This window comes from Conger conger, chromosome 1 (assembly GCF_963514075.1).
Source record: "Conger conger chromosome 1, fConCon1.1, whole genome shotgun sequence".
Lineage (NCBI taxonomy): Eukaryota > Metazoa > Chordata > Actinopteri > Anguilliformes > Congridae > Conger > Conger conger.
In genome coordinates, this window is record NC_083760.1 from 20,544,405 (window position 1) to 20,558,372 (window position 13,968).

Consider the following 13,968-nt stretch of genomic DNA (forward strand, 5'->3'; position numbering starts at 1 on the left):
TCATCTTACTGACCAGAACCACAAAGACAGTGAGCAATCACAAATACACACCCTGGATTTGATAAAGGTTTTGCTAAAGACAATATTAAAAGAGCAAGACTGGCTGTGCATCTTTGACGGGGAGCTACACTGAACACACATACACACACTAACGTTCACACAAGAGTTAGAATGTGCAAAAGAAGGCAGAATATTAAAAAATACATATCTAGGCAACACAATATTTTTTGTGCTTTTTAAGAGACTTCTAAACAAACAAAACAGTGTTGATTTCAATGCTTTGTACAGAATCTACCAACCTTTAGCACAGAGCTGGGGAAGAACACATTCTGTCCAAAAAACAAAATAAAAAAACTCAACAGAATAATTAAAGAGGAAGGTGAGCAAGATATCCAGTGTGCCATTGGAGAACATTATACCCATATCCCAGCAGTATATCACTAATAATAGCTTGCAAGATATTGGCCGATGATTCACAAGTATTGAGTTTGTACTCCAGTATCTACTGGAGTACAAATCATCTGGCTGTAGGTGCCCAGTTTGAGAACAAAGAGATCCCCTTTGGGATTATAAAGTAGTATTCTTGGAAAATATTCAACATTTTAAATTGTCTGTACTTGTGTTTTTTACTGTTGTGTTTTTATTTTTTAGGAGATGATGTGCCACATCCTGATGGAGTGCATTGAGGCCTCTTCTCCTTCTATGAGATTTCTATAGGCAAAGACAAAACACAAACAACATGGAAGCTGAGGAGCCGTCAAACTCTACTCTTTGCGGCAATGCATCAGATATCCAGCCAATCCCACACAGTCTATGGGAAGTCATAACCATAGCAACTGTATCGGCCATTGTGAGTTTGATCACGATAATTGGCAACATTCTTGTGATGCTATCCTTTAAAGTCAACAGCCAACTAAAGACTGTGAACAATTACTACTTGCTGAGCTTAGCTTTCGCAGACCTCATCATTGGAGTTTTCTCCATGAATTTATATACCTCTTACATTCTGATGGGATACTGGTCACTGGGGAGCTTAGCGTGTGACTTGTGGTTAGCTGTGGATTATGTGGCCAGCAATGCCTCGGTAATGAACCTGCTGGTTATCAGCTTTGACAGGTACTTTTCCATTACAAGGCCTCTGACTTACAGAGCGAAGCGAACTCCAAAACGGGCCGGGATCATGATCGGTTTGGCTTGGCTTGTGTCTTTCATCTTGTGGGCTCCCCCCATTTTGTGTTGGCAGTATTTTGTCGGGAAAAGAACAGTTCCAGACAAACAGTGCCAGATCCAGTTTTTCTCTGAGCCAGTGATCACATTTGGGACAGCCATTGCTGCTTTCTACATCCCAGTCTCCATTATGACTATTCTGTACTGCCGGATCTACAAGGAAACAGAAAAACGCACCAAGGACTTGGCAGAGCTTCAAGGCCTAAACTCTTCAGCTGAAAGCAGCAGTGCCAAACCCCAGAAGACTATCATAAGATCCTGTTTCAACTGTAAACAGCCACCCAATGCCTCTCGAGATAGGAACCAGGCTTCCTGGTCCTCTTCAAATGCGGCCAAGTCAGCAGCTTTGTCTTGTGACGAGTGGTCCAAAGCTGACCAGGTGACCACCTTCAACAGTTATGCCTCCTCAGAGGATGAGGAGCACCCTGTCTCACCTGAAATCTTCCAAGCAGCTTACAAGAACCAGACTTGCGGTCATAACGAAAGTACTGTTGGTAGTGAGGCAGAGCAGCTGAGCAGCAATGAAGAAGGCACTTACTTCCCTTCCCAGCCTAAGAGCAGCTCCCAGAAGAGCAAGAAGTGTGTCTCCTACAAGTTCAAGCCAGTTGCCAAAGAAGGCAGCTCTCAGCAGAGCAAAAACGGGGACACTAAAATGGCACCATCCTCATGCTCCTCAGCAGAGTCAATGGGCGCGCCCTCTGCTTCCTCCTCCGCCAAACCCATGGACACCAATCTGAAGAACCAGATCACCAAGAGAAAGCGCATGGTCCTCATCAAGGAGAAGAAGGCTGCCCAGACACTTAGTGCCATTCTTCTAGCCTTCATCCTCACCTGGACCCCCTACAACATCATGGTGCTCATCTCCACCTTCTGCTCTGACTGCATTCCTGTGTCTCTCTGGCACCTGGGCTATTGGCTCTGCTATGTCAATAGCACGGTTAACCCTATGTGCTATGCCCTCTGCAACAAGACTTTCCAGAAGACCTTCCGCATGCTACTCTTCTGCCAGTGGAAGAAAAAAAGGGCAGAGGAAAAACTGTACTGGTACGGCCAAAACCCAGCTGTTGGTGGAAAACTGATGTAATCAGAGATACAATTCCACGGACGTCTTTTCCATATATTTTCATTGACAATACTTTGACATTTAAACTTGTGGTTATGGTCAACTTCATGGATGTTATTGTGAAAAATAGATGTGAAATTTTCAAATGCTTCCAGGGTGGAGCTGCACATTCTGTTAGTATTAATTTAACATGATAGTGTTTGGCAATAATTAGCATCGAGGGTGGACTATGGTATTCGTTTTATACCAAAGCTTTGTAATCTTTGTCATCAAGTGTTCTATGTGGCATCATACCACCTTGTTCTCCTGATTTTCCTTCAAGATTCTCATTAGTGCAGGCATCTTATATACGTATCAAAACATTCAATGTGATAAAACTTTAATGCTTCTTGTTCATGTTTTATTTATTGTTTATCTTCTTCTGTAAAAGGTTTCTTTTTGGAGTGAATTCACATTTGAAAATTTTTTTACATTCACAGATTTTTTGTTCTCTTGCTTGTATTTAAGGGCTAATATTTTTAATGGTTGCAGATTTCAGAGGTTCTGTGTCAATTTCAGATCAGCAACCAATTCAAGATTGTACATGTTGATTATGACAGCCTTTTTTCACCTGTGCCATTTTAAAGTACTGTACTGCTAACTTCTGTGTTACTTCACCCAGCTCAGATAACATCAGAAATGAAACCTTTCTGCCATGTAAAAAATCTGTGGCTTCAACACTGGAAATTAAGATCGCCGCTTCAGATAAGCAGAAGCAGGAACTGGAAATCTCAAATCACTGTAATGGAGAAAATGTAAAAACCATGGTCTTCACATTTAACATTTTGACTGTGTGTGTACTGCAGTATGTCCTTACAGACTATGTTTGCCTGAAATGCTAGATAGACGGCACCCTCAGTGTTAATGGAATAAGTTATTTTTATATTGCACAAAAGTGAAAGTTAGAGCAGGTTCAGCCAGTAACAGGTAACATTACACCTGTTGACTGCAAGACTGCACCCTGCCTGTACATACCTGCATTCTCTGCAACTCAAAAGTGAAAGAGGATTTCAGCAATGCACTGAATATTTGCTTTTCTTTGTCTGATATACGTGACATTAGATACTGTGATTTTGTTTGTTTCCTGTATACACCTTTGAAATCGATTGGATGTTGTCTTATCCCCCACACTCAAGAGGATAATATACTGTAGATTCTGAATTCTTATTGATGTAAAACCCTTTTATTTTCAGTATTATTAACAGAGTTAGAAAAGTAAAACTGTACCTTCGGAGCATCCATTAATACTCTCCTGCACTGAAGAGAAATCAAATAACCCCTTGTGACTTGTAAAAAGGAAGACATGAAAATGCTCTTCGCATTCCTCCTGACATATCCTTGCAAATGATTTATCAATACAAGTTTGCCTCTTTACTTTATTTTGTTTTATTTTTCTTCCTTACTGTTCCAGGAAATACACTCTATTTCTCGCGCATCACATCCAAACCACTTTCAGTTGTACATATTCAAATTGACATACTTAAACATTTGATCCACATTGCAAGTAAGTAATGAATGGCTTAATCACATTTCAATAATTATCCATGATCTTTCTGGAAAAAAGCATTTCAATTGAATCTTGGAAAGACATCATTTAAAGCAGAATAGAACACAGGCACACTGTGTTTAAAACATTGTACGTGAAGCATTTTCCACACATTTTTGTACTGATGAACTACACGTTTTTCATGTTTTACAGGTGTATTGCGACAAATCAGTCAATATTGACTTTTTTCTGTATTTTGTGACTATGTACCTGTGTATTTTCAAATTGAAATATATATTATGCCTTATTTAAAGAAAGCAATTAGCAATGTTATTTTATGAGAATCATTCTTATATTTTGGCTCTGCAAACATTGCTTCTCACACTACGAAATGTTTATTTTAATGTTTAATTAACTCAACACCATGGATAAAAATGGTGATTGGGACCCAAGTCATAATTATAGGATGGAATAGATAAAGTACTCTACTCAAAAGTGGAAAAATACATCACGGATAATACTCTCAAGTGAGTGCTGCTGGCAACCCCTCCCCTCCTTTCCCACATGGAAAAAAACATACATGTAATATATATTTCGCAATATTATATTGGCACTAGAATATTAAAATGGGCAGTTTTCATATAATTTTAACAATAGAAAATATATTTGAGGATGGATCTGTATTGGCATATATATGCCAAATATATCGCAATTAATTTGAAAATTATGGCAATTTTTTTTTTCCCCACGTGAGTAATTTCACCAAATTTAATTACAGCTCATCCTTCTTACACTTCCCATTGATGACCGTCACCATATCTGAGGGCTTCACCATCATCCAGGCATATTTGCATATATGCTCTTTGCTGCAGTCCTTCTGCCAGTAGAGAACGTTTCGTCGGTTGAGGTTGGCCCCAGCGCAGGCATCGTACCACCACCCCCCTCCCGGCACTCCCTGAAACTCCAGCTTGGCGCAGTTCTGGAAGTAGTTGTCGTTGTCGCGGTCCTTGGTGGTGAACTTCTGGTTGTCGTGCAGATAGTTCTCGGGGTCCTGCGTGAGGGCGTCCACCACCGTGCCCTGGAAGAGGCCGAGACGGAGCCGGTACTGAGCCTCCTCGTTCTCCACCAGGACCGGGTCATACTCGCCAAACTTGGTGACCGCATCCTTGTCCACCAGCTTGACCCCCAGCTTGAATCGGCCGGCTCTGCTGGTGATCTGGTGGAGGTATTCATTGCCCAGCCAGTGGTCACCGGTGAGGGCGCCAAAGCCCAGCTTGTATTCGTCCCAGGTACGGTCGAAATCCACGCTGCTGTTGACAGTGATGTGCTGCACCACAGTCCAACCCCCATCCTGCATGGCGCAATAGACCAGAATAAGGGACCCCGCTGGCTTGATCAGATAGACCCCATCTCGGGCGTGGCCCCCAGAGCTCTGCCAGATCTCATGACAGTCACCAGGAAACTCTAAGGGAAAACATGGACATAACTCACCATCCTGATTTAAATGCAAAACCGTGAAGAGAATTGAATTTTGAATTTTCACTGAGCAGTAGAAGTGCAGAGTAATGGAAGTACAGACTTTTTAAATGGTACAAGTATTAAACAATTAGAGGCTTTGTATGTTACAGTATGAAATTCTCAAACCACAAAAATGTTGATATTTCCAGCAGTATAGTTTCTTTTTTTTGTCAGAAACATTGACAGCTGACTTGGGAAATATGCATAATCCCCATGATTAGCTGGCTAGTGCCATCTGTCATGATAAACTTGTCCCACTCTAATCACTGTGGTGCTTTTTGTAATGAGGCAGGATTTACAGTTATCAGCTCCATCTTTATGAGGGTGCTTGAAATTCTGAGTACTTCAGAGCCCACACACTGCCCCCTAGTGGTGGTGAAAAGATCCTCTTCCTCAGTGTCGCACTCCACGATTCTGAACAGCACCTTTAAGGCAACACTTCTATTCTAAGATGCCACCAGTTCTTATGGTTTTACATTGTATTATTATGTAATTAATCATCTTGGATGAAGTACTGTACTTGGATGGGAGACCTGGAAAAACTGTGCTGCTGCAGGAACAGGTATTAGTAAGCCAGCTGGGAACATTCAAGAGCTGTCCCTGGGGACCAAGCAGGAGACAAATAAACCAGTGCAATGAACTGAAAGTGTCTTTAAGATGAGACGTCAAACTCACTGTGCCAATGAAAGACCCCGTGGCAGTTCTCAAAAGAGTGGTGCTGTTAAACCTGATGTCCTGGTTAAATTCAAAATAAATATGGGTCTTCCATTCTTAGCTGACCCACCTGGTCAGGTCAAACAAGGTAAAAACAAATATTTTCACTTACTTACTGTATTAAAACAAAATAGCTCATTGTCTTCCGCCAAAGGACAGTGTGTTACAAGCAACATTAATTCAGTATTCAAATAGCCATGGAAATGTTTACAACCGAGTGATATGCTAACTCACATCTGGGATTTGAGAGGTTATAAAAGAATATTGAAAAAATAAATTTGTAAATTGGACATAAATTAATATTAAACAAATAAATGTGTCAATTATAGAACCCATACCCCATTTCACACTAGGTAAGAAGCAATAATATTATCACACTGTTTAAACTCTGAAATATGTCATTCATATGTGCCTAGAATGACACCAGCAATAGGGTTGTCTTTTTAAAGGTTAATTCAATTGCTCCCATTAGCCACTCTACTGTACAGTATGTAAAATCAGCAGGGTTCAATTCTTACCACCTATTACAACTACAGTGTGACGTGTGACATACATTTGACCTCATGTGAATCATTTATTGTCTAGATCCTGGAATTTGGACTAATTGCTCACAACTCAGTATTCAAAACATAGCATCTATCAGTGATTGCAGTGAAGATATGCTACTTTACGAGTACTACAATAAAAACATAACACTTAAAGGGAGACATCATTCATTTTGGATGTGTGGATTTTCTTCAATGAAAATAAATGCACTTTCAACATATTCACTGCAATTACTGGCCATAAGTTAATATACAGCATTTCTCCTGAATTAATCTCACCAAAAATATATGAATGAATAAATGGGTAAGAAAGCCTAGGCCCATGCCTTTAATATTAATATTAATATTTGTTCTCCTTTTCTCTGCAATTTAGGATGCCCAATCATGCTCACACTGCAATGCTCATCGCAACCTGAAAACCTGTCAGGACAGTGCAGTCAAGAATATGCTCTCCTCTGAAGACATGGTGCCAGCCACTACATTTCAGGGGTTCAGGGGTTGGAGGAAGACACTTCATTAGTAGCCCAACAGGCACACTTGCAGAAGCCCAACCAAGTTGTGGGGGGTCACCAAACCATTGGCCTCTCTCTCAACTCTGGGCAACCCTACATAATAATAATAATCGCTTATGTTCATATAGCACTTCTCTCACACTCATAGGGCCTTACATTGATGAGGGGAAAACTGGCCTCAACCACCACAAATGTGTAGCACCCACCAGCGTGATACACAGCAGAACACTCACCACACATCAGCTGAGGTGGAACAATTATTATTAATTTAGGGGATGATAAGGTGGGCAGGTTCAGAGAGGCAGGTTGCCAGGACATTGGGAAACCGTTTACTCTTTGTGATGAATGTCATAGGATCTTTAATGTCCACAGTGAGTCACAACGGTTTAATGTCTCGTCTGAAATCGAAAAAACTGTGTGCCATCCTACAGAACCACCAGCTGCAGTCACCACTGACACGGTCCAGATTAGAGAGCACATCGACCATGATCCATACTTGCCTTTAAGTCCCAAGTTGAGCACTAGTTTGTGTTCTTCAGGGGAAAGCACATGGGTGTTCTTTGCAGGAGGCAGTTTGGAGTGCACTTCCATCAAACAGAGAACAGACAGCAATAGACACCTCAGCCAGACCCCTGTACTCTCCATGTTACACCGCATGTACCTACACTGTGCTAAAACAGAAAAACACTGCTATGTTAATATGCTCAAAAGAGCACAAGATTCATAAAGTACATAGAATAGAAAGGTAGTATGGCACTGAAATGACTTTAGACATACACCACGCTATGTTTTTATTTTTTTATGCTTTTTGTTGTTCTACATAAAATCAACACCCAGAGAAAGCAAGTTGGGCAGATATGACAAACATCTGAATTTTAAGGACAACTTAATGCATGCGCTGGTACAGTATGCCTACCTAACCAGCTTCTCCCAGTTTTTTGTTTTGACTTATCAATGGAGGTGGTCATTTTAAATTAAACACTGCTGCCTTATAACATACAGTGCAGTCCGCAAGTATTTGGACAGTGGTACGATTTCTGTTATTTTGGCTTTGTACTCCAGTACATTGGATTTAACATGAAACAAAGAATATGATGTTACAGTGCAGTCACCTTTAACTTTAGGGTATTTGTGCCCATATCGGATGATCCGAGCATGAATTACATCCCTTTTATATATCGTTATTTTAGGGGACCAAAACTAACTGGACAGTAGGCTTTTCAGATGCGTCTGATTAGTCGGTTGTCAGGTTCTAAGGAGAGGTATAAAAATGCTCTCACTATCTACTCTTGATTCAAGGCTTTATTATTGGCATGTGTCATCATGAGGACCAGAATTGTGCCAGTGAAAGTCAAGGAAGTTATTATGAGGGTGAAAAATAAGAAAATAAGAACAGTCTCAAACATAGGCCAAACAATAGGCTTCCTGAAACAAACGTTTTGGAATATCATTAAGAAGAAAGACAGCATCAGTGGGCTAAGTAATTGCAAGTAGGCCAAGAAGACCTCTATAGTTTCTGGCTGAAGAATTCTCGCCAGAATGAAGAAAAACCCACACCTGTCTGGCAGACCAGAAACACACTACTGGAAGCAGACACGGATGTGTCAGTGACTACTCACTGCAGAAGAGATCACAAACAGATCTACTGAGGCTACACTGAGAAGCCAACAGTGAAATTACTTTTGGTCCCCAATAATTGGGGGACTGTGAAGAATATGGAATGCAATCCCTACACTGATCAGCCGATATGGATGCAAATATCTTCCCATTAAAGGTGAGACTGCAGTTTAACTTCATATTCAAAGTTTCATTTCAAATACAATGTGCAGGAGTAGAGCCAAAAGTACAGAAATTGTCTAAACGCATGCGGACTGCACTGTAGGTCTTGAAAACCGCAATACCAGTTCCAGTAGTGGCAACATTCCAGAGCAGAGGTACTAAGAATAGTTTTCAATAGCAAACATATATTTCCATGTACAAAAATTTAAGACAAATGTGCCAATGAAAGGAACCGACTTACCTTTCTTGCCTCTCCTGGAGTGAGTTACTTATTGAACGTGCTGAGGGCTACAGCAGCTTGCTCCCACTCGTAATGTACTTTGACTGCAGCTCAAGGGAGACAACAAACAGGGCAGTCCAAGTTGGCGCTCTGAGATTCAGAGTCCAGTGATGTGCCGAGTCTTCCACAGAGCTCTTAAGCTCAGTCACCACTGGACTTCAGCCTCTTCTTCACGTCACTCTGAGACACGCCAAGGGTTAAAGCTTGCATTTATCTTCAATAGTGCCAGTTACTGACTCCTTCCGCTGACCTGCTTTTCTCCAGGAGGAGAACTGTGATTGGATTAGAGCAGCCAGACAGATTACAACCTTTGCGCTTGTTGTAGTTACCCAATTAGTTTGTTTGAACAAAAAGATTGCAGAATGCTAAAGGGATGTACTGTACTCCAACAGTGAAGTTTTTTCTAAAAACCATCTATTCAAAATACTATAAACTATATAGACTGGTTGATTGACTAGGTCCTATTCCAGGGAAGATTCTTAGACAGCTTCATAGAGCTGAGCTCATAGGGTAGAATGCAGACCTCTATGAAGAGATGTATCCAAAACTATAGATAACATACTGTTGAGCTAAAGTACATGAAACTAAAAACACAAGCGGATGAAAAATAGCATCTAGACAGAAAGAAACATGGTTGATAAGTGAACTATGTTAGTCAAATAACAGGCTCTAATAAACGTGTCTCTTCCACTGCAATCAAGAGTAACCCTGTGGAGTTCATTTCTATAACCCCCCCCCCCCCCCCCCCCACAAAAAACAAAAAAACAAAAAACACATTTCATAATAAATGAAGACAGTAAGGTCAATTTGTATTATCTTTATTTAAATACACCCCCCCATAGTAAAAGTTAAAAGTAATAAGTTAATTAATAGAAATCTATCCCAAATTGCCAGCTTGATCTGTTATACAAGCTCTCATTCAAGTAGGTGCAGAGTGAGTGCAGTCATATTGATTCCAGAAGCAGCATAAATATATTCACAATGTGGCAATAGCTACCTCACAAAACACACAAATGAGCATCTTTAACATAACAGATCAACAGGTTGAAAGAAATACATATTAAATCATTCTAGGCATGCAAATAGAATTATGCGCTGGAGAAATTATAAATGGAGAACTGAACTGGATGTAAATAAATTGAGAACTGAACTGGTATTTACAAAAACCGTAAAAATAATCTGAATGTTACAATGTTAATCGCCAAGGGGCAGACAGCCAGACTTGTTCAGCAGCAAAAAACGAGGTAGTGAGCTACCGTCACATTCAGGAGTATCGAAAAAGAGGAATTTAGGAGTCGTTTCCATGACAATGGCCCCCGGTGGATACGGCGACGACGCATTACTATCTCCTCTTCAGAGCGGCCATCTTGCCACCCCGGCTGCCACCCGACCTGCCCGAGCTCTTGCTGGAGAACAGCTTGGTCATAAACTCGGAGACATCTGGGAGCTCAGGGTTGGGGTTCAACATGTTCATCGACTGCTCCATCTCCTGCAAAAGAAGGCCATTACAAATCCCTTCACATCCCCTCACATTTTACTCACTGCTTTGTGGCATAGGTTCATACAGTTCATACAGTTTCCCACCCTCCCTTTACATGGGAGTCCGGTGTGAAGACTGTTTAGTCAATCAGTAGTATGAATTGCTCAGTTAATTGCCAAGGAGTTAAAAAAAACACTAAAAAAAACAGGGCTAGCTTTGGATTCGAGAGCCAGATTTGATAGACCCAGCCCTACACCTTTTGTTCCATTTTAATGAGGAAGTTCTCCCTATGGCTGAAGGGTGTTCCACATATCATCCCTTTTTGATGAAATATGACACATATTCCTGGTAATGAATGGCACCTAACTGTAGCTCTGAAGAAGGTCTTTGACTGAAAGCTCAGCTCTTTAATAAGTTAGTGACATTTTCAATGAGAAAATCGTGTAATGTGGGGCCTTTTGATATTATATGTGCATTGTAAATGCTGACTTACAAATTACATGGCTAGATGGCAACCTGATGGCAAATAAAACTATTATCATCATGAAAAGTTGGTGTACTCAACATTAAGAAGTGTTTGCCATGTATCATTTTCTTGATTAACTCAGTGGTTAACAGGGCACCCACACAACTAAAGAAAAGATGGCTGGTTCAGTCATAAAGCATATGGAATACAGCCTGACAGAAAAAGTCTCAGATATCACACAGTGCAGTTCAACGCTTGCCAAGACACTTCCACGACAGAGCCAAGATGTTCAGAGTGCACAGTGCATGGAGTGCTGTCCAAACCAAACATGCTGAATTTCACATCTAAATATGCTGAGAGCTTTTCAATCTTCTTGGTTTGTTTTTTTAAATATATTAATTTTGAATCCTTTCCCATTTAAATCTGGTTATCCTCAGACTGATCGAAATTAACTTTGCCATACTGGGCATGAAGCAAAATGCTGGCATGGACACAGTAAAAGATTTCTGTGATTCTTCACAATAGGTATACATAAGGGCCGGAGACTTAATAAAATGCCAAATTAAGTCAGTGACAAGATAATATGTCTGGGACAAGGTGAATAGGGGTAGATTAGAGGGCTCATCTTACCCTTCTCATCTCTGGGTCATTTGTGTTGATGACTTTTGGTAAGAGGACAATGACCAGCAAAGGAAGAACCATCATCAAAACCTGTTGCAGAGAAATAAACCAGAAGAATAATGCTAAGACCAATACAACCCATCCGTCATCAATCCTGAAATATGCCAACTCAGAAATTTCAGCCATTAAAAACAGATTCTACCATTGGGTTCATGAGGAAATCCGACCAGCCCCAGGCCTCCCGCTTCATGAAATAAGAGTGGGGCCCGGAGGACCTCATCTGGAGCGGATAAGGCTGCCGCACCACCTCTGACGTCTTGATATTGTTCACTACCCGCGCCCTAGAAATAACAAGAGAGCTTTACTGCTTACTCGGTACAGTTAAGACTGCAGCTGAGTTCACACCTATTCATTCAAAATCAGTGCTGTGACAGAGAAAAATGAAGCAGCATTAATCACCCAGCCCTAAGAACAGGTTGGGTCCAAGGAACGGGTTTGTTATCAGGTAGCGGTGGCAACAATGAGGCTACTGTGGGTTATGAATCCCCAAGTGGGTCTCATCACCCTTGAGGTTCCTCCACTCTCCTCCCAACTGCTGATTTGCTCACTGGGGACCAACTATTGTATCCTTGGTGCTTCTTAACTGCAGCTCTGAGAGCCAGTTCTTGTGTGCATTTTATTTTGATCGGACATAGTTAATCTGCTGTACATCAGATGTTGGTGGAGGTACAGTACATACAAGCTCATAATAATATCAAAGGGGTTACTCACTTGTCTCAACATTTGCTCCTTAATCTTAAGGAACACAATTCACCTTCATCAGTGACTACCTAAACTAGTTAATATTATTCCATCCAGACCAATACAAATAAACTTGTATCTGGGTGCATAATTGAAGAGATTAAATGCCCTAATCTAGATCTGTTTCAGCAACCCCATCCCAAGGTACTATCACAAAGCACCAATTGTAGTTGGCAGTCAGATTTTAAAGTAGTTCCTAAGTATTCAGCACAACAAAACTAACCTTCACCTAATTAATAGCACAGCTATAAAACCCATTACATGCAATGTGATCAAGGGAACAGTCGTGAGAAACATTTTCCTATTTATAGCCTATACTACCGCAAGATACACGCATTTTACAGATGCAATTTTGGTTGCTTATACAGATCAAATTGCTTATAATCAGCGCGGTGTGGTCGTTTACTATCGAAACAGCAGGCCCACCTCATTTTCCCCTTGGATGTTATATCGACTCGCACAGGTTCAAATCTGTAGGTTGGCGATAGAACTTCTAGAACATATGATCCTGATGGTACATCATTCACTGCAAAGCTGCCATCGGTTCTGTGGAAAGACGTTCGTTAAATTATCATCATTCAGCGTCCCATTGCACCACTACAGTAACATAAACTTTAAACATAGCTGGCTACAATACAGAGAACGTGCACCCAAGTATCCAATTTAACAACAATGACTGAAGTTACATGCTCGTTGAATCAATGGTCACCTTAAAAAACCAATGTAATCTTCTCCTTCAACGAGAACACGAGCTGTGGAAATCCAATCTTGAGTTTTCATTCCAGGTACGACTGCCCGGCCTTCTATTTTGAACCGATCTCCGTTAGCTTGACTTTGAGTTACGGAGATTCCGGGCCCTGATTCCATATCACCGAAAGCACAAGGCACTGTGAACAATGTAGTAAAATATATCCATGCTCCAGCCACGGTCAATTGTGACAACATAATGAAGTCGGACAGGATTTAGGTCCAGCTGCAATAAACTCTCGGTAATGCTGCAATTTCTGAAGTCAGATCTCTAATTTAAACTGACGTGAAGATCTCTAGAGCTTACTCCACATTTTGCTGAGATCACCAGTCTTCTCCAGTCGCCGAAGAACGACGTCACGCACAGAAAACTTTATTGACAAACCCGGAAGTTTATTTTTATCCGTAAACAGTCGTTTGAGACGAGCAACGTTAAATACGTTAGATAAAAATAGCTTGGCGACATTCTAAACTCGATTTACAGGTTTTTGGAGATCTACGACAAAATCACTACATGTTTTTATACATTACTCGTATGCTAAACGTTTAGCCCTGATGCCCCTAGACCACTCATTTTTAGGCGAAGGCTAAATATATGAAAATCATAATTATACGTTCAGGAACTTGCACTGCATTTGGTATAGTTTACTTTAAATCATGTTCCCTCTGAAAACAGAGGTGAAATAGAAT

At 40.8% G+C, this 13,968-nt stretch overlaps 3 protein-coding genes across 3 annotated transcripts; 1 reads left to right on the top strand and 2 right to left on the bottom strand.

Annotated features, from left to right (window-relative positions):
- Positions 1-739: 739 nt before the first annotated feature.
- On the top strand, positions 740-2,311 carry chrm5a (cholinergic receptor, muscarinic 5a). Its single transcript, XM_061261456.1, has one exon. It carries the CDS (start codon positions 740-742, stop codon positions 2,309-2,311), a length of 1,572 nt encoding a protein of 523 aa, XP_061117440.1.
- A 1,365-nt stretch (positions 2,312-3,676) lies between these two features.
- zgc:194887 (uncharacterized protein LOC571819 homolog) lies at positions 3,677-9,629 on the bottom strand. The gene is made up of 3 exons (XM_061216440.1): positions 9,125-9,629; positions 7,605-7,775; positions 3,677-5,279 (listed from the first exon to the last, which is right to left on the bottom strand). The coding sequence occupies exons 2-3, from the start codon at positions 7,759-7,761 to the stop codon at positions 4,588-4,590; spliced, it is 849 nt and encodes a 282-aa protein (XP_061072424.1). The 5' UTR covers positions 7,762-7,775; positions 9,125-9,629; the 3' UTR covers positions 3,677-4,587.
- A 336-nt stretch (positions 9,630-9,965) lies between these two features.
- On the bottom strand, positions 9,966-13,649 carry LOC133123743 (ER membrane protein complex subunit 7-like). Its single transcript, XM_061234249.1, has 5 exons — positions 13,241-13,649; positions 12,958-13,077; positions 11,933-12,071; positions 11,740-11,820; positions 9,966-10,652 (listed from the first exon to the last, which is right to left on the bottom strand). The coding sequence occupies exons 1-5, from the start codon at positions 13,474-13,476 to the stop codon at positions 10,506-10,508; spliced, it is 723 nt and encodes a 240-aa protein (XP_061090233.1). The 5' UTR covers positions 13,477-13,649; the 3' UTR covers positions 9,966-10,505.
- Between the last annotated feature and the right edge of the window lie 319 nt (positions 13,650-13,968).

What these genes read in the sequence shown, in the direction of transcription:
- zgc:194887 (XM_061216440.1), bottom strand. Translation starts at nt 7,761, where the DNA reads ATGCGGTGTAACATGGAGAGTACAGGGGTCTGGCTGAGGTGTCTATTG. An exon ending in GCTCAACTTGGGACTTAAAG is followed by an intron (nt 5,280 to 7,604) that starts GCAAGTATGGAT and finishes GTTTTCCCTTAG; the next exon opens with AGTTTCCTGGTGACTGTCAT.
- LOC133123743 (XM_061234249.1), bottom strand. Translation starts at nt 13,476, where the DNA reads ATGTTGTCACAATTGACCGTGGCTGGAGCATGGATATATTTTACTACA. An exon ending in GATTACATTGGTTTTTTAAG is followed by an intron (nt 13,078 to 13,240) that starts GTGACCATTGAT and finishes GTCTTTCCACAG; the next exon opens with AACCGATGGCAGCTTTGCAG. An exon ending in ACATCCAAGGGGAAAATGAG is followed by an intron (nt 12,072 to 12,957) that starts GTGGGCCTGCTG and finishes TGTTATTTCTAG; the next exon opens with GGCGCGGGTAGTGAACAATA.
- chrm5a (XM_061261456.1), top strand. Translation starts at nt 740, where the DNA reads ATGGAAGCTGAGGAGCCGTCAAACTCTACTCTTTGCGGCAATGCATCA.